Source organism: Myotis nattereri (genome assembly GCF_964212035.1).
Source record: "Myotis nattereri genome assembly, chromosome: 4".
Lineage (NCBI taxonomy): Eukaryota > Metazoa > Chordata > Mammalia > Chiroptera > Vespertilionidae > Myotis > Myotis nattereri.
The window spans coordinates 8,623,494-8,648,656 of NC_138079.1; the positions used below are offsets into that span (position 1 = coordinate 8,623,494).

A 25,163-nucleotide genomic window follows, 5' to 3' on the forward strand; every position below is an offset into this window, starting at 1 on the left:
TTTTAAGAGATATTGTAGATGAGATGGATTTGTTTTTAAAAGAACCTCTTATTTCTTGTTTGCATTTTTTAAATAAATAAAAAATGTGTTTGGAATAATTAAAAACAGGAAAGAAGAAACACAATTTTGCATTCCATTTTATATGGTATTCTTATTTCCCTAGTGTACGATTTTGAGCCCAGTGCTGAAATTTGTCTTTGCCAGTGAGAATGAAGTACTAGATTCCATGAGTGACACTATTAGGTGACTTAGATGGTCACAATGACAAAAAGCAGGCTGCATGGAGCCCCCTGTGACGGATGCAGCCACAGCTGTGGTGTTAAGTCAGTGGTTCTCAACCTTCTGGCCCTTTAAATACAGTTCCTCATGTTGTGACCCAACCATAACATTATTTTCATTGCTACTTCATAACTGTAATGTTGCTACTGTTATGAATCGTAATGTAAATATCTGATATGCAGGATGGTCTTAGGCGACCCCTGTGAAAGGGTCATTCGACCGCCAAAGGGGTCGCGACCCACAGGTTGAGAACCGCTGTTTAAGTAGATCATAGAGGACAGGACAGCAGGGCAGCCTGTCTAATGGAATGCCCACCCCACCAGCTACCACCTGCTCTTTGGCTGCCAAAGGCCCATATCAGAGACAGGTGTTTTTTTTTTGTTTTTTATTTTTTTAATATTTTTATTGATTTCAGAGAGAGGAAGGGAGAGGGAGAGAGAAAGAGAGAAAGATCAAAGATGTAAGGGAATCATTGATTGGCTGCCTCCTGCATGCCCTCTACTGGGGATCGAGCCTCCAACCGAAGTATGTGCCCTTGATCGGAATCAAACCTGGCACCCTTCGTCTGCAGGTCAACGCTCTATCCACTGAGCCAAACTGGGTAGGGGTGTTTTTTTCCCTATATGCACTGAAGCAGAAATACAAATTTATTTGGAATATCCATGCAATAGACGGGTGATTCTAAAATTAAAGAGAACAATGTAGGGTTGATGAGGTTGCTCCTTCATTCCAAAGGAAATTATATACTTGTCTTTCTCAAATGTCTGCCTCAGCCCTATTATAGCACAATTTGGTATAAAATTTCTCCCACTCAGTAGCAAATTCTATTGTAGTTTGAATGAAGGATGTTTTTCAGACCTGCATGTTTTTGGGAAGATGTTGATAACAATAATAACTTCCCTTAAAATAAGCCCATAATCAGTAAAAAATTCCAGGTTTGTCAGCCTCCAAAGTTAATGTTTATTTTAATTTTTATTCATTTCAGAGATAAAGGGAGAGAGAGAGAGAGAGAGAGAGAGAGAGAGAGAGAGAGAGAGATCAATTATGAGAGAGAATCACTGATTGGCTGTCTCCTGCTCACCCCATACTGGGGATCGAGACCACTATCTGGGCATGTACCCTGACCAGGAATCAAACCTGGTCATAGGCCAGTGCTCATCCACTGAGCCACACCGGCTCGGCTAAAGTTAATGTTTTAAAATACCTGCTGAATCCATAAGTAGTCTTTTTTATTGTGGTAAACTATACATACCATAACATTTACTATTTTAACCATGTTTAAATATGTACAGTTCAGTGGCATTGAGTTCATTCCCTTTATTGTTGAAACCATCACCACCCACCATCTCCAGAACCTTTTCATCCTCCAACCGGAAACTCTGTACCTATTAAACACTAAACCCTTACTTCCTGCCCAGTCAGGGTTTAGTCTTGATGTGGAGATGATCTGGCTTTAAAATAGTAAAGGTACATACTCTACGTGAGTCCTAAGAGCATGCTTATTTGGTTAATTGAGCTACAAAGAAAACAAAGTTATGCTCTTTTTAAATGCAAAAGTTCTGGTCTAGGTAATTCTATAAGTAATTTTCACAAGGACATTATAATAACTTTTAGAAAATATTTAAAATCTGAAATTTCATCCTTAAGAATGATTACTAAACGATGTTCTAATCAAAATGCAGAAATAATTTACATGGCTTTAGCACTGAACTTTAGTTTTGGTACATTTAGATGAGCATTTCTCAACTCCAACACGATTGGAATGATGGGCCTGGTAATTCATTCCAGGTGGGAGCCTGTCCTATACGTTGTGAAGTAGTTAGCAGCATCCCTGATCTCCACCCACTGGACGTCTGTAGCGTCCTCTAGTGTAACAACCCAAAATGTCTCCAGACCACTCTGTAGTCTGTGTCTATGATGAATTTGCATGCCACCCGTGAGCAGAGCCGAAGCTGATCTTCCTTGAATCATTCCTATTTTACTATATGTGCTGCCAAAGTGAGCCCTGAACACCAACTTCTTGATAAAAAGCAGCCTGCTCTACTGGCCTTGGATTCAGACAAGCATGAACTTGAATCCTGGCCTGGCCAACCTATTAAATCTGTGAACTAGAACCAACTTCGTAACTTCTCTGACCTTTACTATCCTCATCTCTTAGATGGGCTTTTGTTAGGGAGGTTAGATATTGCAGTGTATAAGAAGTGCATAGCTGATAGTAGATGCTCAAGGAACGATAGCTGCTGGGACCAATGACGCTATTTGTAGGGTGCTCCGAGGAATGTTCTATCCCTTGTAAAGTGCTTTACAGCTTTATATATATATATATATATATTAAAAATTTTAAAAAATATATTTTATTGATTTTTTTACAGAGAGGAAGGGAGAGGGAATAGAGAGTTAGAGATATTGATGAGAGAGAAACGTCGATCAGCTGCCTTCTGCACACTCCCTACTGGGGATGTGCCCGCAACCAAGGTACGTGCCCTTGACCAGAATCAAATCTGGGACCCTTCAGTCCGCAGGCCGGCGCTCTATCCACTGAGCCAAACCGATTAGGGCCCAGCTTTATATTTTTACTGTGCCAACATGTTGAGAACATTATAGAGCCAGTTTCACCCTGAAAATGATGCGCTGTTTACCACGAAGGGGCTCTTCTCCCAACGACTCTCGTATCTCTTGCCTTTTAGATGGCCCTGTGACACAGGCAGTGCCTCGGTGTCAGCCCTGGGAGAAAGTGAAGAATTCCAGATGTGTTTGTAAAATGCCCTACGAATGTCGGTAAGCCCTGTCTTTGCTCACTGCTCTGTTTCATTTTACTCAAGATTAAGAGAATGACTTCTTAGATGCTAGTCTCTGTTCAGTGGAAGGTGCTGCTTACCAAGGGCTAAGGCTCTGTGCCTTGTCACCCGTCGATCCGCTGCCTGTTACTTGCCTGGCAAGTTGTCACCTGGGCTGACAACTGGGGCATCAGCAATGCTCTCACCTGGCTAGTGAGGCTGAAGGGCTACTTGTTCTCTCTATAAAGTGTTGCAAAACGACAAAGTGTCACCTGAGTGTTTCAAATTTGAGAGGATTAGGACTGAAATCCTCCTGAGACATAAACTCTCCAAGCAATGCCGACAGGGAAAAAAGCAGCTGCTTTTCTGATTCTGGAAATGTCTGTCTCTAGATTGCTTTATAAGATGCCACCTAACTGGCTCTAGCTGGTTTGGCTCAGTGGGTAGAGACTTGGCCTGTGGACCAAAGGGCCCCAGGTTCAATTCCAGTCAAGGGCAAGTACCTCAGTTGTAGGCTCCTCCCTGGCCCGGGCCATTGTCAGAATTCGTGCAGAAGGCAACCAATCGATGTGTTTCTCTCACATCAATGTTTCTCTCTGTCTTTCCCTCTCTCTTTCATTCTCCCTAAAAATCAATGGAAAAATACCCTTGGGTGAGGATTAACAAAATAAAAGATGCCAGCCAACTGGAAACCAGCCCATTGTAGGAGGAGTTGCTAGATGTCTGTGCCATGGTCCTAGTCAGGTTCAGATGGCAGGATTGGATGAGGACAAAGGGGGTTTACTTTGATTCACTGTCATAGTCTTTCAAAATCAACTGAAGTGTGGGAGAGGAAAGGACACTGTAAGCCACAGGGCAGGGTCCTGATGGGTCACAGCTCGGGCACATCTCCATGCCCAAGCCTGGAGGATCAAGAGAGGAGCATTTAGGAAAACCTAGAGACAGAGGGAGGTGTGGAGATGGCAGCGGAGGAAGGACCTCAGAAATCCCCCAGGAGGGAGCCAGGGGATCTGCACTCTTTTCCGCTTCCAGTCTCCTGCCATCGCTCTCCATCGATGAAATGCCCCCAAAGCCAGAGGACAAGGAAGTCTGTGGATGTGTCTTACCCGTCAGTCCTCCGGGCAGCGTGGAGAAGAGAGAGAGTGACTCTGAAGAGGCACGTGGGAGATATCCAGGCCCCGGACGTTCTCAGAACACACATTTACTGGCCACTTACGCGGCTTTCAGTTATTATCACCATCCACGTGCACACCCAACTCCACGAACACCTGCAGAGGGTAGTGTGGTCGTGGTGGCACCTTACGGGAAGGAACTTCTCCCGTGAAGGAGAGAGGAACGCAGTGAAATAGTGTGGATGGCAACGGTGCCTGGGCCCCGGATATTCTGAGGGGGCTGTTATTTTCTATTAATCATTGTTTACTTTGATTCACTTTCATCATCTTTCCAAATTCTCCGATTCATTCCTTTATCAGCAGCCTGCTCTTTATAGAGGTGGTGTGTGTGAGATTACATATCAGATCCCCACACAAGGTGGCCTTGCAGAGTCTCTGCCTCTGAAGCTGCTCTGAGTAGCTCTATTTAAAGTCTAAAGAAGCAGATAAAGGAGATACACCAGGATTTGTTTTCCTGGTGCAAACAATTCCAGGTAAACTTACTACTTGGTCAGAGAGGAAAATATTAGAACTAAATGTATATACAGGTGAAGATAGACTTGGTCTGTTATACAAAAATGCATTGCTGTGCCAGGTTTCACTACAGTAAAGCCTTCCTACCCATCAACACTCAGATATGTGCTTGTTTATTATTTTATTTTTTATTTCTTTAAATACGTTTTTATTGATTTCAGAGAGAAAGGGAGTGGGAGAGTGAAGTAGAAACATCAATGATGAGAGAAAATCACTGATTGGCTGCCTCCTGCATGCCCCACACTGGGGATTGAGCCCGTAATCTGGGCATGTGCCCTGACCGGGAATCGAACCATGATTTCCTGGTTTATAGGTCAATGCTCAACTACTGAGCCATGCTGGTTGGGTGAGATGTGCTTGTTTATATTTCTCCCAAGTGGCATTTCTCCTAAGTTGGGTCTCATCATTTTGACACCAATGCTTAAGAAAAAAATAACAATTACTTATGGAAACGTTTCTAAAGTATTTTGTAAACATAGACACCAACCTTTAGCGATGAAACAGTTTCATCTTCCCGGAGGCTTCGGTCATCGACTGAACGGGACTCTCAGGGCCTCGGGGCTGGGAGAGTGTGAGTGTCCTGCAGCCGGTGGTCCAGTCCCGCCAGAGCCTCTGGGGCTGGATCTTGGTGTGTTCTCTGTCCCTCCCTGTGGTCAGTCCCCCAGCTGTCCCAGCAGAGCTGCCTTCTCATCTGCTGTCTCTGCTGTGATCTAGATGAAGCTAGATCCAGACTATCTAAGCTTCTAGAAGTTGTGAGCAAATAGAGAGCAAAATATGTTCATTGAGAAGATCTGGGGGTGGGAGGTGGGGGGTGGGGGAGGGCTGGGCCCTGGTGAGGAAGGGGGTGTGAGTTTCCCTTCCATCTCTTTGCTGTGGGTGATGACACCCGAGACCCTGAGCTCAGAACCTCACCTGCCACTTCTCACCCTCCGCTTTTAAGAATGAAAAGCTGGTAAATGATATGATTTAAAAAAATTCGTTTCAGGTCCTCCTTGGGTGTATGTGCTCGGGACGAGAAAAACCAAAGGATACTGCCTCTGACGGTTTGCAAGGTGCATGCCCTCCAATGTCAGGGTAAAAACTTCTCCCTGATGGGCTCAGAGAGCTGTGCTCCCCCGGCCTCCACCAAGAAGGCGTGCGGCGCGTGTCCACTGTGGGAGAAATGCGATGGTGAGGGCATTTCTCCTTTGATTCTTTTCTTTTTAAGAATATGATGCTTCACGAATTTGGTATACACTGCTGAAGTGAGAACAGCAAGGGGAAGTTCTGATTTGTAACTGTAAACATGCTAAAGCGAGAGTGCCGAGGTTTTAGAAAATGTAGTTTTCTAGCCTAACAGCAGATCAGAGAGGACCCTCGAGGATGTCAACGACTCAGACTGGTCTGAGAGCAAACCACTCGCCCCCACTGGCTCCCCTGGGAAGCAGGTTGGGTCAAGTACCTGGAGGCCAAGAACCTTTCCCAATGGTCTGCGTGTCCTCCCAGGCCTCCCTGAGTCCCATTCTACCTTCATACTTTTTGCTCTGTCGCTGTATTATCCACCTTATGTACTTGGAGTTTGGGCTTTGCCAGGAGAGAAGAGCTAGCCCTTCCCCTCCCCCCTCCCCCCAGCTCTGCCCCCATGCAGCCAGGCACCTTGCAGAGTGAACTCTAGGGGTGCTATACCCGATGCTGCAGCTAGGTGGCCTGTGGCAAGGGCTCAGCCCTGAGCTTTTTGTGTCAGGGGATCCTCCTGGGCCATTGCAAGTCCCACTGAGCCCCATGGTGCTGGGCGGGCAGGGAGCCTTCTCCATCCATCAGAGGCACATCTGGGCCAGGTGCTGAGAGCTGAACTGAATCTGGCCAGTTCCCTCTCCATATTGAGCAAGAAGCTGGTGGGGTCCATGGTCCAGGCTGCTCTTAAGCTCTGGACGTGGTATCAGGGTAGGACCTTCAGGGTCCAGGGCTGGGTCAGCATCTACAGTGCTGACATCTGCCTCAGAGCTCACCCATGACCTTCCATGAATGACCTCTCACTGTGCTCTCCCCAGTCCCAGGGTCCACTCCGGCATAAGAGCCACACGACCCTATCTAGGGTCTCGTGATGCTGTTGGCTTCTAGGGATAATCCAGGCCAACAAGGCTATACCTGCGACAAACAGCCAGCAAGGCCACTGGTCTCTCCTAAGCCCAGCTGAGTCCAGGTGCCTTCAAACACCTCATGATCTTTCAGGTCCCTGGTCACTTCTCTCGTGGGCCATTTCCTGAAGGAAACATGCCTTCCTCTCCCAGCCTGTCTGGTGAGTGTCCAGTCCATTCTAGAGGTCACTGGATGGCCCTCCAGGCAGAGGAGACACGGATGCAGGGCCCCAGCCTCGAGGCCATTGCACAAGCCACATAGTGTGCATGTCCCGTGTTCTGCATAGAGACAGAGCCTGTCATGATCCGATCTATTGACGAGGGTTCCGGGAGGACTGAGAGGAGCAGTGGGGTGCTGGCCCCGGGCTGGAGGTGGGGGGCGGGCTCAGGAAGAGGTGAGGCTGGGGAAGCAGAACCTGGCGTCGGGTATAGCTGTTTTGATGGCACAGGCTCGCCCCACACCCTCTTCCTGGGTGGCGCTCTGGCTTCTCGTCAGCTGGGAAGGCCATCTCAGAGCACGGCTCCCTCCAGGCCTGCTAGCTGCCTCCTCCTTTCTGTAGCTGGGGCTGGGAGGGCATAGGTGTATTTACTGTGTTGAACTATTTTTAACATCTTGTGACTTCATGCTAGAAATTCTCTATTGCGTCTAAAACCTTTTTGTAGAAACATAACTAAAGCACATCTGCGTGTCTCAATTTCATAAAAAAATAGCCTCATAAAAATAACTATTTAAAAAAAAAAGAAATTTTATATCACTTTCTTAAAAGGAAGTCTGACTTGCCACTAAGTATAGGTAACTATCAAACTATGTGTGACGAAACAACATGAGGTCCTAGAGTCTTGCCAGTGGCGCTGGGAGCTTGAGGGAGGCTGTTTCTTTGGGAAAAGGAGTTTAGTGTTAAAGACCCACAGTGCCACTCTGACACTTTCTCCTGGAAGGAATCGAGAAGTTGTGATTCAGTATTTTTAGTGCTATGTCCAAGAGGCACTTACAGTGACCTTGACCATGACCACTGGCATGGCCTGCCTTGCACGGTTTCAGCTGTACCACCCAGGGGGGAGGGCTGGGTCCCTGTCCTCAGCTTCCCCAACTGTAAGTGTGGGAGGTGGACTGTGGGATCTGTAAGGTGTCTGCCAGTCGGGGTACACAGCACAGACAATGACATTTGTAACTCTAGCCATGTCTGGGTCACTTTGGGTTTGGCAGTCACCATGATTGGCTGGCTGACCTTGTCACTCTCCTCTGGAGACGCCTGGCTGGTGTAGTCCAGCCTCGACACGTTGAGCACTCAGAGCCCCCGGCACAGCTTGTTTCTGCTGTGTGTGTGTGTGTGTGGGGGCGGGGGGGGGGGGGGCGCGGGATATGAGGCCTTTGGTGCTGCCTGCTCTCTCTCTCACGCCAGTTCAATTCTTTGGTTCTTTGTCTCTGTTTGAACCTTGCCACCCAGTTCTTTGCTGAGGTCTCCTCATTTTGTCGGGGGAGCTTGAAGGTCCTACTCAGGTTCTGATTCCCCTACACGGCCCCCTGGACTAGGACAGAGCTGGACAGCTCTTGCCTTGGGAGAATTGCCCACGTGCTCCAGATAGTAACAGCAGGCTTGGCACCGGTTTCCAAACCTGCCTATTCTGAGCGGAGCAAACTGCCTGGCTTTCCTGGTCCTATGCCAGGGGGTGGTGGGTTCCATCGCTGGGAGCAGGAGCTCCCATGGGTCGCTAACCACCACATGGAGGGAACGCCCCGACTCGCCATCGCCACGATGTGCCCATGAGCCCGTCTTCCTTCTTTTCCAGCCCAGAGCAGTGCGTGTGAATGCAGAGAAGCCTCAGAGTGCCAGGAGGAAGGCAGCACGGTCTGCGTGGACGTGGATGGCTCCAAGCGGACGATGACCGAGTGCCAGGCCGGTGTCCTGATGTGTCGAGGACAGAGCGTGTCCGTCACCAGCATAGAGCCCTGCGAGGGGGGACCCCAGTAGGCGCCGGGCTGCTGTTGGCTTGCTCGGGATCAGCCACCACTGTGGCTGCGCTGAGACATCAGGTCACTGAGCACTAAAGACAGCGTCTCTCCGGTGGAGGCGCATTCTCTCTCCATCCCTCCAGGGCCCCCTGCTCCCCTCGGCTCCCCGCCACCTGCCTAAGCCAAACCCGACTCAGATCCTCGTTCTCCTCTTCCTAAAACATCAGTCAGGATGGAGAATAGCCATTGGCCTCTGCATGTTCTTGGAAAAGTCGCTGACTTCTCTGGACCTTGACTTTCAATGGGAAAATTAGAGGGTTGCTCCCTTCAAGCCTATGATTCTTTCCAGTCTGATTGGCCCCGCCCAGGGGCCCCAACACACTTTGCAAATTGATTAGGAAACAGGAAGATTAGAGAGGCGGGCCTCCCCCAGTGAAACCGAATACAAAGGGGACCTTGAATGGGAAAAGCCAGGTGCAATCTTTGCATCCCAAGAAGCACACCTGTGCTTCACCCTATTGGCTCATGTAGATTGAAACATGACTTGTCGGTGCCAAACTCAACATGCTCTATGCATGGGCAGCTTCTGCCTTTTTGTCTGAGAACACATACAACTCAGTCTTCTTTGTTTTTTTGAGTCAAACACAAGACCTGCAATTTGCCCCTCTCGCCCCTTTTCCTTGGTAGGAAGCATCAAGTTCATGCCTGTATGGCATGCTTGCATGTTAAAGAGAACAGTTTTCTCTGATGTGGGTACACACCGAGATTTTTCAGGGAACCATAGAGGTAGATCAATTTGAAGCATTGGCATTCAATTTATTCCTTATCAAAACAAAACAAAAAGAAAATAGCTGTGGGAGATGAAATGAGTGGGCTTAAATGGAATTTAAAATATGCTTTTTTATATGCAAATAATATTTCTGTATTTTTCTGATACTGATAAATACATTGCAACAATGTAAAATGATAATGATTAAAATACTAATTGAAGGTACTATCGTTTGGAAATTTTTGATCTGTATTATGTTTAACTTTAAAGAATATTCCCATGAAGAATGGTTAATGAGTTCTTTTAAAATATATTTTTATTTTTAAGCTACTTTTTGAGGTATGATTGACATATAAAAAGCAGTGCATGCCCAGCTAGTGTGGCTCAGCAGTTGAGCATCGAGGTCATCAATTTGATTCCTGATCAGGGCACATGCCTGGGTTTCGGGCTCGGTCCTCAGTGTGGTGTGTGTGTGTGTATGTGTGTGTGTGTGCAGGAGGCAGCCTATTGATGATTCTCTCTCATCGATGTTTCTCTCTCTCTATCCCTCTCTTTTCCCCTCTCTCAAAAAAAAATCAATAAAAGCATATAAAAAATAAAAAGCTGTCCATGTTTAATGAATACCACAACTTGATGACTTTGAGGAGAAGCATACGCCCATCGAGTCCATAAATATATCCATCAATTCCCAAAGTCTCCTCCTACTCCCATTATTATTATTGTAGGAAGGCAATATAAGATCTTCCTTTTTAGAAAAATTTAAGCATCCATTACAGTATTGTTAGCCAGCAGCACTATATCTTACACATGGCTACAGCTATGCTGTAGAGTGGATCTCTAGAACTCAGTCATCTTACATAACTGACACTTGCTACCCTTGACCATCATTTCCCCATTTGTCCCTCTGAGCTCCTGGCAACCACCATTGTAACTTCTGCTTCTATCAACTTGATTATTTTAGATTCCACATGAAAGTAAGATAATACAGGGTTTTATCCTCCTCCTCCTCCTCCTCCTCCTCCTCCTCCTCCTCCTCCTCCTCCTCCCCCTCCCCCTCCTCCTCCTCCTTCTCCTCTTCCTCCTCTTTCTCCTTTTTCTTTGTTTACTTCTTCTTTTGATTTAAAAGAATAGTTTATTGATTTTCAGAGAGAGAGGAAGGGAGAGGGAGAGAGAGAAGCATGGATGTGAGAGCACAACATTGATCAGCTGCCTCCTGCACACCCCCTTCTAGGAGATTGAGCTCCTAGCCTGGCCAAGTGCCTTTTACTGGGAATCAAACTGGCAACCTCCCAGTGCACAGGATGATGTTCCACCAACTGAGCCACATTGGCCAGGGCTTCCTTCTTCTTTTTTTAAAAGGCTGCATAGCATTCCAGTGTATATCAATACCCTTTTTCTTTGTCCATTTATCAATGGTCAAACACTTAGGTTGTTTCCATATCTTGACTATTGTGAACAATGCTGCAATGAACACGAGGGTGCAGGTATCTCTTCAAGATCCCGAATTCAATTCCTTTGAATATAAACCCACAAGTGGGGGATTGCTGGATCATATGGTAGTTTTACCTATAACTTTTTGAGGAACCTCCCTACAGTATTCCACAATGGCTGTACCCAGGTCTCACCTAGGTCCAGCTTTGTATACCAAATAGTCCTCAAGTGACAACTCAGATATAATATGTGCAAGTTATGGGGAGGTAGGTTTACACTGATTGAAAACAATAATTACAGAAATGTTTAATTGAGTCCAACTACATTTGTTAGAGTTTATTATGAAGTTATTTTATGCCCTGGATCAGGGGATAGATTTGAAAATGCCAGACCCAGGTGCATATCTCAAAACAAAGAGCTGAACAAGTCCTTTATTTGGTAAAAGAGAGATCAGTATTTTTCCAGTAATTTCTCCTCTTGCCTTAAGCTAACTTGGAGTTAGGTGTCTACTACTTCTGCTCCCCCACCCCTTTCCTAACTGAGGCAGAAGACGTGGTTGGCACTGTCAAATGCTACAGGAGAAAGAGGCCTGTAAAGAGGAACTAGCAGATTTGACAGCTGAAGTTTGAGAAAGATGTTTCACAGAGTTAGTGAAGGAGAAGGAAGGGGTTAATGAGCAGCTGGAGAAGGAGGGGAGCAGTGAATGAGGTTGTAGTGAAATGCTGTCTTGAAATATGTAATTTCATGCCTTTTTTCCCCCCTGAACATTCCTATATTTGACCTTTTCTCTAGTTAGAGACATTCACAATCTATAATAATAAAAGCATCATATGCTAATTAGACCAAATGTCCTTCTGGATGACCTCTGGATGAAGCTGGGGCTGCAACGGAAGCCCGGGTCCCAGGTGCCAGAGGGAAGCCAGTGCCAGCAGTTGGGGGAAGGAAGGCCTACTCTTGCATGAATTTCATGCATTGGGCCTCTAGTTGTCTATAAGAGAATTAGGTTTGAGTCAGTGGGTCTGCAAGGAGAAAATAACTTACAATGTTAAATCTTTAAAAATATTTGAGATTTCCAAAATAAAGTCTCAAATAGCTAAAGAGAGGGCTTTGAGGGAAGCTATAAGGACTATTTATGCCATGAAAACTGATGGCAAAGAAAATAGAGGGAAGACTCATGTAATACTTTAAACAATAAATTTTAAAAAAAAACTAGAGGCAGTGTGAGAATTTTCTTGCCTGCCCTTCCCTCTGCCTCAGGCCAGGTGAGGGCCATCTGGATGAGGATGGGATAGAGCAGTGGTTCTCAACCTTGGCTGCACATTAGAATCACCTGGGAATCTTTTTAAAATCCTGATCTCTGGGCCTCATTCTCCAGAAATTCTGTTTCTTTGTTGCTAATGCTGTGGCCTCACCCCATAACAAAGAAACAGAATTTCCGGAGGATGAGGCCCAGAGATCAGGATTTTAAAAAGATTCCCAGGTGATTCTAATGTGCAGCCAAGGTTGAGAATCACTGGGATAGAGTCTTGGAGGAGAAGGTAGAAAGTGCTGAGATTAAAATCACCTGGACCTTAGGCGGTGGAGGGGGAAGGGACAGAGGGGGGCAGGGGATTGGCTGGTGCATTAACCATTACCAGCTTCAGAGAGGTACATGGGAGCCCAGCCATATCCTATAGATCATCACTCAGTGGAAGTGGCCCTGCAAGTCACGTGGGCAGAGAAGCTGCTTCGGATGACCTCCTAATTGCATTGTCCAGTGCCTCCCGTGACGCAGCGCCAACTTCCTAATCATGGACTGACAGGCGTGCTGCTTGTCAATGCCCTGAGATTCAGTGAATCCCATCCCAGCAGCTCTGTGCAGAACTTTCCTCCCACGCCTACCAGCCTAAGGCCCTCGTAGTGCCCTTGAAACAGAGGGAAGGTTCTTGATGTTTAGGTGGGGTATGTTGGGGGTACAGAATGGCAAGCAGAAATATCTGACAAATGACAAACTCTGCTCAGCGACTAGCTAGACTAGGCAACTAGCTTGATTGAGGCCCCCCTCTCCACTGCATAGGTCATGGCTAATCTCAGCTTCATATGGGAATTGTGAACCCGTCCTGCTGGTAAGTGGCCACTCAGAGCTGTGGAGGCTGAGCAGCTAGCTTACCCAGCACCCCCTGAAACAGCGTATTATGTGTCTGCACATAAATATCAATCACTTTTCCTTTTGATTAAGATAAGTATTAATAAATATTTTTGAACCCCACAATTTATAATTTGCTCTATTCCCACCAAAATTTCTTATACCCACAAACTCACAGACACACACTAACCCACCATAAGCATTTGGATCATATGTTAAGAGAAGTATAATAGCTAGTGGAGGTGGTCATCATCCTATCTAATAAAAGAGAAACATGGTAATTAGTGTACGACCGCTACCCTTCCCATTGGCTAATCAGGGTGATATGCAAATTAACTGCCAGCCAATATGGTGGCTGGCAGCCAGGCAGCTTAAAGCGAACATGAGGCTTGCTTGTTTCAGTGACGGAGGACTCCAACGTTCCCCGCCTGCCGCTGCAGGCCTCTGAGCTGCAACTCTAAGCAACTATGTTACAAATATAGAAGCTAAACAAAACCCCAGAAACCTGCTTTAGTCCACCGGGCTTCAGCCAGCAGGATCGCAACATTGTTTCAAATACAGAAGGTAAACAAAGGCCAGAAACCTGCTATCAGCAGCGGAGGCCTCAGAGCTGGAGCCAGAGCTAAAGCTGGCCCAGAATAAAAAAAAAAGAAAAAAAGGAGCGGTTGGGAGCTTCAGTCAACCACCAGCCTGAAAACAGCCCTCAGCCCCTCACCCAGACTGGCCAGGCACCCCAGTGGGGACCCCCACCCTGAAGGGTGTGTGACCAGCTGCAAACAGCCATCATCCCCTCACCCAGGCTGGCCAGGCACCCCAGTGGGGACCCCCACCCTGATCCAGGTGGCACCCCAACCCCCACCCCACGGGCCCTGCTCTGTGTGTGATGGGGTAGAACCATAACCTCCCCATTGGCCCTGCCCTGAGTGTGACAGTGGCGGCGCCCCAACCCCCTGATCTGCCCTGCTCTGTGTGTGACAGGGGGTGGTGCCCCAACTCCCCTATTGGCCCTACTCTGTGAGTGACAGCGGGGAGCTCCCCAACGCCCTGATGGGCCCTGCTCTGTGCATGACAGGGTATGGAGCCCCAACCCCCCTGATGGGCCCTGCTCTGTGCATGACAGGGGGCAGCGCTCCAACCCCCTGATTGGCCCTGCTCTGTGCTTGACAGAGGGTGGCGCTGCAACCTCCCCATCAACCCTGCCTTGAGTGTGACAGGGGGCGGTGCCCCAACCCCCCAATTGGCCCTACCCTGAGCGTGACTGAGGGTGGCATTGCAACCTCCCAATCCGCCCTGCTCTGTGCATGACAGGGGGCGGTGCCCCAACTCCCCAATTGCCCCTGCTCTGAGCCCGACCAGGGGCTGCACCTAGGGATTGGGCCTGCCCTCTGCCACCCGGGAGCAGGCCTAAGCCAGCAGGTTGTTATCTCCTGAGGGGTCCCAGACTGCGAGAGGGCACAGGCTGGGCTGAGGGACACCGTCTCCCTCCCCCGAGTGCACAAATTTTTGTGCACTGGGCCTCTAGTTCTATATAATAAAAGGCTTATATGCAAATTGTCCCCTTGACCAGGAGTTCAACCAGGGGATGGGGCCAGCTGGCTAATTACCTGAGGCCCCTCCCCTGGCCGCCCTCTGCCCCTATTGCCCCCCCATTGGGGGCGGGGCTGGCTGGCCAACCTCTCCCATCCCCTCCCCCCCAGCCAGCCTGGCTGGATCGGCCCAATCAGAGTGGGCCAGCTGGATTGCACCCATGCATGAATTCTTGCACTGGGCCTCTAGAAAGAACATAAACTAAGAGGTTACATACTTTGGGTACCAGATGAACTGTGTGTTCAGGTGTATCTACCTCTCTCTCTGAAGTAGGAGAGGGAAGGGAGGAGAGGCAAGAGAAGAGAAGACAATGAAGAAATGAGAAGAGGAGGAGAGGGTGGGGGGAGATTGGGCCATTCTTAGAATAGTATTAGCAGAACTGAGCAGCCATAGTTCACTATCTACCAGTCTACTGAGAATTTTCTCCTTGACGGACTAGTTACAGTGTATTCAATACTGTGCCAGGAATAGAATGACCTGTTTCTCTTTCAGAACACCGAGCCAGAAAGCAACCACAGTAGGAGGCAATTTCCGTTAACATCTGAGCAACCAGAGGTACATGCACCACTTTCAATTACCTCGGTCTTTCAGGCATTCTGCACATTTGGGGACAAGAGAGATGATGGCATGATAGGAGTCCCTGCCGCGACAACCGAAGCACCTACAATTTGTCTTTTATTTGTTCTTGTCAGCAAAGCTCTAGATCTACAGTCAAACCGTCAATCATGTAGGAAGATTGGCTTTTTCAGCCAAGGGTCAAGCAGACCAGATGGAGAGACTATGGTTTCACAAGGAATGGGCTGAAGGTGAGAGGGTGGGCAGGAGGAGAAAAACAATAAAATGTTCCCTGTGATGGACAGGCTGTGGTCAATTTCCTGGGCATGGACAAATAGAAAGGACTGCACTGTTGTCACTCTTATTCCCATGCATCCCTGGGAGAGGAGGCTTGTTCTGAATCTATGGGAGGGGGCTTAGGGGCATAACAGACCAATGAGGTTCGAGACAGAGGGGAATGGCTGGAAGAGTAAAGCTTGGGTGATACTGAATGAGTGTCCATTATGTAGCAATCAGCTGGCCAGGTGGGCTGGGAGCAGAAAGGTCAGAGGAATTTTCTGTAATAGTGAAGTGGAGCCTGGGAGGCGTGGTTGATCGTTGATCTATGAACCAGGAGGTCACGGTTTGATTCCCAGTCAGGGCTCCGGGCTTAATCCCCAGTGGGGGGCATGCAAGAAGCAGCCAGTCAATGATTATCTCATCATTTATGTTTCTAGCTCTCTCCCCCTCTTCCTTCCTCTCTGAAATCAATAATAATATATTTAAAAAAATAATAGTGAGGTGGAATTTTCTCATCAAAGGAAAATTTTATCAGACATCCTCCAAAGAAAGTGACTAATATGAAAGACTCCATATTGGTGCAGTGTTAGACCATGTGCAACCCAAATGTGCAAGAGGACAGTATTTAATCAAGAGCCGTACTGAGCACCGAGAGGAACTCCTGAAGTCAGTGTGATGGAAAACTGTGGACAGGCCCATTCACTGGATGATTGCAGCCCTATAGGATTAAATACTTTGCTGTAATGATGAGGCTTGCAAAGGATCTTGAGTCTCTTAAAAGGGCTATGATTGGCCCTGGCCGTTGTGGCTCAGTTGGTTGGGCATCATCATCCTGTGAACTGAAATGTTGCCTGTTCGATTCCAGGTCAGGGCACATGCCCGGGGTTGTGGGCTCGATCCCCAGTAGGGGGCGTGCAAGAGGCAGCTGATGGATATTTCACTCACACACTGATGTCTCTCTCACCCTCCTCTCTCTCTAAAAAAAACAGTAAAAAAAAAATCTTAGTGCAGTGATTGGCTGTTTACTATGGACATGGTGCACAGATTCATTAAATGTGAGAGGAAGGCACCTTTGTGGCGATCTGGATGTAAACCTACTATGGACATGGTGCACAGATTCATTAAATGTGAGAGGAAGGCACCTTTGTGGCGATCTGGACGCAAACCTCCTCTAGACTGGTGAGGGTCTCTTGCTCAGTATGCTGCCTGTATATACCCAATAAAATGCCCATGTCCATAGTCACTCAGCTGGGTAGCAGAAGACCTAACCTGAAGATGGCTCTGGTGCCTGCCAGGGAAGTGCTGCCCTCTTCACGATAGCGCCGGCCTCGCTCCTTCCCTGTGGATGTCACGTTTGAGCTGTCTTCCTGGACAGGGCAGAGTCAATGTGCTGCTAATGAGACAGTCTTTAAATGTTTGGTAGCATTCACCAGTGAAGCCATCTGGTCCTGGACTTTTGTTTATTGGGAGGTTTATGATTACCGTTTCAATCTCCTTACTAGTAATTGGTCCTGCCATTTCTTCTTATAATATTTTCTTAGTCCAAAAGCCCATCACCTACTCTCTGATGTACCAGTTTACCTACTCTGTTAGTCACATGATAACGCATTGATTTGATCATTCCACTACCTTGGACAAGAACTTCTTTTGGCTTCCCACTGTCTTCTAGATACAGCATAACTCGATGTGTCATTCCATATTTGTGCCCTGCTAGTTAGCCATCTTTTTCTTTTTTTAAATATATTTTATTGATTTTTCACAGAGAGGAAGGGAGAGAGATAGAAAGTTAGAAACATCGATGAGAAACATCGATCAGCTGCCTCCTGCACATCTCCCACTGGGGATGTGACCGCAACCCAGGTACATGCCCTTGACCGGAATCGAACCTAGGACCTTTCAGTCTGCAGGCCGACGCTCTATCCACTGAGTCAAACCGGTTTCAGCTAGCCATCTTTATCTCTTAAAAAAACCTTTCTGTGATAGTCATACGGGGTTTTATTCTATCTTCTATAGAATGTTACAGACGGGAAAATGGTCATCCCACAAGTCCTGCCCACAGGCCTGTCCATCTCTGCCCACAGGCCTGGCACAGTCACATGATCCCAACTCTGAGCAGAGCTTTGAGGGTTGGATGTGGGGAATTAATGATTTTCTGATGTTCCACTGGGGTCAAGGTAAAGGTAAACTCCAGCTCCCCACTCCTCTCTCTGAAAGTAAAGTCCTGGTTGACCTGTTCTGCAGGCTGATGAGCAATTCCCCAGGCTCTCCACCTCCAAGACAGAGCCACTTTCTGACCACTGTGCAGGTAAGAAGGTGTTAGAGCACTGGCCAGCTTAATCCTCCAGATTTACCGCTGAGAATATTGGGAGGAAGTGGTAGGTAATGCAGAGGATGGATTTCTTATCTTGTGTTTTTTTTTTGTTTGTTTTTTTTTTTTCGTTTTTTTTTTGGTGACTCTCAAATGGAAAAAGGAGCTATGAGTCATGGATGTTCATAAAATTGTGTTTTCAAATTGATCTTGCTTTCAGGATAACCACATAATTCAATAAATAAAATCCAGGAAAGTTTGTTCAAAAGGAGCGCAAATAGTAAGGATGTTTTGTTGAATAAATAGTTTGACAAAGTAGAGGTAAGAAGCAGATACCATTTCTCAGGCCATGACTTAGTGATTTTTTACACACACACACACACACACACACACACATTTTGGTAATAAAACCCACTATCTTTTCCTCATGTTGCTCTTAACTACCCTCCTTGTTTTGTACCATCCCAGTTTAAGGATACCTGCAATAAATGAGTAAAACAGAGAAATGGCAGGAAATGCTCACTCCCAGCTGCAGCTACATAAAACTGCTTGCCAGAAAGGTGCTCTCTGTCAGGGACCTAGATCCAAGCTCCTGCTTAGCTCCCATACCTGACCGACTATGTGCTGTCCACTCTATACTTAGGTAATATGAAGGATAATGGCGGGATTGAGGACTAAACCAAGTCATAATAAAACGCTATTAGAAAATCGTTGCTATAATCTCAGAGTATCTTGAGGGCTTCAGAAGAAGTGGCTGGTCTAGTATTTTATCCTTTAAAACTATGGTCATGCAGGGACAGTTCCAATTAAGCAATTCCCCTGGCTTCCGTCTCTGGGAGCCTGGTCTTTCTTCCCATCTGTGATCTTTGCTCTCCTCTTTTCTGGTGAAACTGCCTTCTTAGCAGGGTCAGCCAAGCTCAACGGCCCCGATTTCCCAGCAAAACACTGGCTCTCACTGTTGGGTTAAAGGGCAGAGCACTGAGTTGCAAAACAACGTGATTCAGCGCCCTGCAAAGCAGCGCTGGCCCGTTAAGCGGCCTGTGAACATCGCGGTCTCTCAGCCTCTAGTAAACACGAGCTGAGAAATGATGACACACGCTAACAATAGCGAGGCTGGCCGCAGGAGCGAGGCCGAACAGATTCGGTAATTTCTTCTACAGCACTTGAGCACGTGCTTGCTCTGTAATTCCATTTCCCCGAGACCCTCCAGAAGTCTCTCTCACTTGGGGAATAGGCCTGTTTGGTCCCTGGAGAGGAAGTGCAGAGGCCGAGGGAGGCCCCACAGGGAAGGCAGGCGGTGGGGAGAGGGTTTGTGGCAGTGAAGAGTAGTCGTTGAATTAATAGACATAATTGTTGGGGAAAGCAAATAGATCTAAATTTCTCCTGTCACACAGCCTGACTGTGGCTCCCTCTGTCGGCTGTGAGAGCGAGTTATAAGGCTTTGATGGGGTTATTTCGGAGACTAAGAGGCAGCCAGAGAAAGGAGTGCCTGCTGCTGGGCTGGACTGAATGCAGGGAGAGGCTGCTTCATCGTCAGCCTCGCAAGGTCAGGAACATGGCCCCCTGGGGGTTGCATAATCAGCTGGCTTTCTATACCAGTCACTGAGCTTATGTTGATGTCTGTGATTCTAATGATACGTTCGCTAATATTATTAATATTTATATTGCATAGTTAACATTTGCTTAACAATGACTCTGGGCCATGTTTCTAACTGCTCTACCTGTACATTAATGCATTTAATCCTCACAATAGCTCCTTGATGAAGATAATTATTACCCTAATTTTACAGATGTTGCAACGGGAGTACAGAGAAGTCACATGATTTCCCCGAGTAACATGGCTCTAAGAGGTGGAGCTAGGATGTGATTAAAAAAAAAAGTCTTGGAAATTTTTGTCAAGGTGAATTTTTCTAAGATTCAGGTTTAGACAGATAAAGGCTCAGTGGCGATGTGTACTTCATGCGGCCATTCTCCTGAATTCCCAGAAATCGATGATGAGGAAGACTCTGCTGGGTGCTAAGAGGGGTGGAGAGGAATCATGGGGATTTATAAAGAGGATTGGTCAGGGTCCCATGTCAGTGAATTTATACATCTGTTCAGGTGGTGCTTAGGTGGCTCGGCCTAAATTCTATCACAACTCTTGGTCCCATGTTCTGAAACTGTCCTGTGCAATATTGTACCTACTAGCTACATATGACCACTTACATTTAATTAAACTTAAAAATGAAAATTCAAAAAGAAAAAAGAAAATTCAGTTCCTCAGCTGGACAAACCGCATCTCAAGTGCTCAGTTGCCACATGTGGCTCGTGGCCACCACACTGGTCAGTGCAGCACAGAGATCTGTCCCTGCAGAAAGCTCGGGGCAGAGGTGCTCCACAAAGCCACTTGACTTGAACTGCCCAAAGAGGTCAACTCAACCCATGTTCCTTGCCTTCTTTCCTTGCTCCGTTTCACATGTTAGGGTTGGGAACAACTTCCGGCTCCATTAAAAACTTAATGAAAGCCATTACCCAGAAAATGCACCTATGCAATTATACTCAGACATTTGCATATAACTTTGGTGGGATCATGAGCCCTCCGTATGACAGTTGCCCACTGGTGCATAGCAAATCACCTCAAAACCCAGTGGCTCAAGCAACAGAGATGTATTATCTCGTACAGTTTTGTGGTTCAGGAATTCAGGAGGAGGTTAGCTTAGTGATTTTGGCTTGGGGCTGTCATTAGGTTGCAGTAGGGTTGTCAGATTTAGCAAATAAAATACAAGATGCTCAATTAAATTTGAATTTTAGATAAACCATAAATAATTCTTTAAGTAGGTCCCATGCAATAATCGGGACATACTTTCACTAAAAAAAAAAAAAAAAAAAAAAATATTGTTTACCTGAAATTCAGATTTAACTGGGCATTCTGTATTTTATTTCATCACCTAGCCATGTGTCAGCTGAGGCTTCAATCATCTGAAGACTTTCACTGGGGCTCGGATTTATTCCCAAGATGGAGCGTTAAAATGTCTAGGAAGCTAGCCCTGGGTGTTGGCAGGAGGCGTCCGTCTTTGCTCTGGAACTCTTTCTGGGCTGCTTGGGGGTCCTCATGACATGGCAGCTGGCTTCTCCCAAAGCGAGTGACTCCGGAGAGTGCAACGCCATTGATGGCCTTGCCTAGGAAGTCACACTTCGTCATTTCTGAACTATTGTATTGATTGCACAGACCATTTTTATTTTTCTACTCCTCGCGGGAGGAGACCACTGAGACCCCAGGAGGCAAGAATCACACTGCCCTGGAGGCTGGCTCCTGCCTCTATAATTGATACACAGATTTCATAGAATATGCTCCACGAGGGTAGAATTTTTAAATACGTTTTCTTCATAGTTGTAGCCCCCATGGCTACAAAAACGCCTTAAACATTGTAGGCACTCAATAAATATTGGCTAACCGATTGAATAACTGAACTCTGGCCTAAAATCTCTGACCTAGAAGATTTCTTCGGTCTTTAGAAAGTTTTACAAGAACAAAAGATGCTTCCTCAAAGAGTCTGCGGATGAAGAGATCAGAATGGAAGTAACAGGAGTGTGTAAAGGGATACTTCAATTGGATAATGTTATTGATAAATAATCAGGATGGTGGTGGTGCTAAATGAGTACACATGCACACACATACACGTGCATACACACACATGCACGCACATGCGCGCACACACACACAATTTAAGGGGAGGAATGCTCTGGGATGAAAATGGAGAGGAGACCATGAGATTTAACATAATGTCAGAGAGGTACCATCAGAGTCCTGACACATCAATTATTACCCAGAAAGAACAGAGAGATTAGAGTTTACTGTCAAGTTGGTTATTAGAAAGAGAAGAGTGTGGGTAGCAATTCACAGATGGCTAAGACAGAAGGAAAAAGGGTTGTGTGCGGAAATAGCAGGGGCCCTCTTCTTAATGGCGGCGGAATGGTTTCCAGTTCTGTCGTGTTTTGGTATCTGCTGGGATTTGAGTTTCCTGAGAGAGGGCTAACCTGTGGCAAAGCTGTGTGGCTGTGAATTTGCGAGAGTGACTTTTCCCTGGTGGCTTTTCCCTGGTGACCCCGGCAGGAGACCCCACCCAGGCACCGGGTCTTTCCTTAGGATGCTGCAGGCCTGTGAGTTACCAGGAGGAAGACAGCAGTCAGTTATGGGAACAGCAGTTTATTTCTTGATGGTTTATGGAAGGATGTTCATCTCTTTACACCTTCTCAGGAGGGTCTGCAAGGTAGCCTCGGCTGCTCTCTGGACACTGATACAGGGGTCTTGCCGAAGTGCTTGGAGCCCTGAGATGGAGAGAATAGCAGAGTCCAGTGGGGAAGGAAAGTCCAGGCCCAGGATGTGCGGCACTGCGGGCCCCCCACTGAGGGTCAGGCCTAGGTGGGCTCCAGCTCCCAGCTCTCAGTTTACCCTAAAAGGTAGGATTTGGAACCACAAGCTGAGAATGAGTTTTAACACTGAAATGAGGTAAGAGAAGATCCTGACCTTATGATCAATAGCCAACTGGAAAACTATTGGCTAGGATGCCTGGAAAGGGTGGGGCTGGGCTTGGCTTATACCCCAGAGAGATTACAGCATCCGGGGAGCAATGGAGACAACAATGGGGCACGAGGATTTTCAGTTTCTGGGCTGGCATGCAACTTGGAGCAGCATTAATTTCTCTCTCTCTGAGAATAAAAAATCCTGGGCGGAAACCGAGGCTGGTACTCACGTGTGACCAGTTGTTCTTTGTCTAATAACTCCACATATTGGTTGGTCAGATTGAGAACAATGGCATCTAAAATCAACGGGAGAAAAAGATGCTGACTTCATTAGAGAGGAAGAGGCCATGTGAGGGGTCAGGCCAGACTCTGCACCTGGTCAGAGGTTAAACGGTCTGGCTAGCGAATGAACAAACTATACAGCACTCTACGCACCCCGGGATGGTGCGAGGATCATGACTCTTGCGTCTGGAGTGCCATCACACACTCGATGTGCATTTGAGAAAGCTCGTACTGTGTCCTCCCCGGGGCTGGGCCAGTGGTTGCCAGGGTTTCAAATGTGTGTAAGACATGGTCCCTGTCCTCAAAAAGTTTACAGTGTAGATGTGGGATCATATACATGATCGAATAAAGAATCCTTACTCTTCAAAGTGGCCACGCTAGTGGGTCTGTTCACTGTGGGCTTGATCAGTTGGAACAGACTTAGAATTACATAATAGAAGCGTTCTCAGAGATTCACCTACATCCTCTTTTATTTTATAGACCAGACAAAGAGGCGACACAGAGAAGTTAAGTGTATTGTCCAGAGTCACACAGCAGAGCCAAGGTCTGCTGGCCCCACACCAACACACTTTGCACTCGCATCCAGCGGCTGTTGAAGCTCTCAGCTTGACTGAGCTTAGGTGTGCTATGGTTTATGTTAAGAAGTGATGCAAAGGAAAACATTTAGGCAGGGGCAGCAGGTTTGAAGCAAAATCTTGGGGAAAAGAAGGAGCAATGACTTGGAACCAAAAGAAGCACAAAGGGCCCAGAATGCAGACTGAGTGTTGGAAAGTCAGGAGATGTAAGTTTTCATTCCCCAAAGAGAACAGGCTCCTTTGAAGGGAGATGTTGCAAGATATAGCATTTTTTCTTCCTCCCTTCCTTCCTTCCTTCCTTCCTTCCTTCCTTCCTTCCTTCCTTCCTTCCATCCTCCTTCCATCCTCCTTCCTTCCTTCTTCCCTCCCTCCCTCACTCCACCTCTCCCTCCCTTTCTTTCTTTTGTTTTCTTTCTTTCTCCTCTCCTTCTTTCTTGTCATACTCATTATACCAGTTTTCAAGTTGGAGTAAACTTGCAGTCTAAGCACAACTAGGTGCAAAGAGCAGACACATCTGAGGGGGGAATGTGGAGGTGCCCTCACCTGTGAGTTTGACGGCTGTACTCCTGATCATCTCCCAGTTACTGCTGAAGAAGGTGAATGAATGTGTGTGGAGGATCCACAGGATTTCCTGATTTTTCTTGGCCTAGAAGAGATACGTATTGTAAAGTGGGCAACCAGAAAGAGATCTTTTTCTCAAAATCAGCAACCGAGAGGTCATAAGAAGGAAAAAAATAAAGGCCAGCGAAACTCACACAGCCATTGCTTATTCTATTGGAAGATGTCTTATGGCTATTCCAACCTAAATTTAATCAGAAAGGTACTGGGCTTATGGGTCTAATCGACAGGCGTGTTGCAGGAATCTAGAACAGATTCTAGCCAGGACTTGGGAAATAGGGCAGAATACCAAGAATCACTGCCGTCTTTCCAAGACAGTTCTGCGTCTGGCCAGAGATCCCTTGCCCTGTTGTTTGTCTTTCTGGGATTTGCTGGGACTCTTGCCTGTGATTTTTCCAGGCAACATTGACTGCACACTTACCAGTTTCACACAGAATTGCCTATAGAAATCCCTGGCCCTTGGTGGATCCTGACTGTCAAGGAGACGGTCTAATACCCCATAGAGATCCTGGAGGCCCAGGAAAGGAATGGAGACCACCAGGACATCACGGCAAGCCTGAAAGACAAGAGTTTTCTGCATCACAGTCCACAGTGCTGCACCCCCTCCCAGGAGGAAGACATGTCAACTAGTGTTGGGTAAGGAGCAGTAGAAGTCAGTGACGTGAAGGGCTTCCTAGTCGGGGTTGGCACCTTCCCGGATTCAAGGATGGAAGAGCAAGCTTGGGAAGAGGTGGCACGAGAGAAGCCAGGGTTGGAGAAGTGGTTTTCAGGGTCAATTGCAAGTGGGGACTTCAGTTCTGACTCCAGCCCAGCCACTGGGTGTGCGGGCACTTTCGGCCGCAGGAGAGGAGAAGGCGCAGGGGTCTGTGCAGGAGCCACTTACAGCTCCAACCTTGGGATTGGGGTCCCAGAGGTGGAGAAGGAATGAAATCATGCTCTTTTTAATTTCTTCTGCAAAAAAAATCTTCCACCTTCTTCCTGTTAGGGATGCCAGATTCTCAAATAAGGCAATGGCAGTCAGTCTCACATCGTCCTGCTCCTGTGGCGACAGATGCAAGTCATCGGTGAGCCCCCTTTCTGGCCATTTCCAGCCAGAACCCCTCCTCACCCCCACCCTGCCCGGCCCTATTTCACAAAGGAAGGCTGGAACCCATGCATGGCCACCGACCGGTCACAGCCCCCAGATGCTCCCTTCCCAGCAGCTCGCTAACCCACATGACCAAAGTTTAAATGACTCTGGGCCAAGGGTTTAAGGGACACCAGAGAACCGGAGACTTGGTTGCTGCCTCTGAGTGGCTGATGGGGAAATGTGACCACAG

The 25,163-nt window shown here is 47.2% G+C and overlaps 2 protein-coding genes across 5 annotated transcripts in view; one reads left to right on the forward strand and one right to left on the reverse strand.

The window, feature by feature from the left end:
• The window catches only part of C7 (complement C7), a 47,585-nt gene extending 37,438 nt beyond the window's left edge, over positions 1-10,147 (forward strand). For 3 of the 4 annotated variants that reach the window (XM_081088881.1, XM_081088882.1, XM_081088880.1), the window contains 3 exons: positions 2,967-3,057; positions 5,727-5,911; positions 8,650-10,147. In XM_081088881.1, the coding sequence (XP_080945007.1) occupies positions 2,967-3,057; positions 5,727-5,911; positions 8,650-8,831 (458 nt within the window). In that variant the 3' untranslated portion in view covers positions 8,832-10,147. The remainder of the gene's footprint in view (positions 1-2,966; positions 3,058-5,726; positions 5,912-8,649) is intronic. The other variant, XR_013995858.1, reaches the window with a different exon arrangement.
• Positions 10,148-22,067: 11,920 nt separating this feature from the next.
• The window catches only part of MROH2B (maestro heat like repeat family member 2B), a gene marked incomplete at both ends in the record, with an annotated part of 50,969 nt that continues 47,873 nt past the window's right edge, over positions 22,068-25,163 (reverse strand). The window contains 5 exons of the mRNA XM_081089672.1: positions 22,068-22,174; positions 22,600-22,665; positions 23,770-23,872; positions 24,266-24,400; positions 24,728-24,883. Of these exons, the coding sequence (XP_080945798.1) occupies positions 22,068-22,174; positions 22,600-22,665; positions 23,770-23,872; positions 24,266-24,400; positions 24,728-24,883 (567 nt within the window). The remainder of the gene's footprint in view (positions 22,175-22,599; positions 22,666-23,769; positions 23,873-24,265; positions 24,401-24,727; positions 24,884-25,163) is intronic.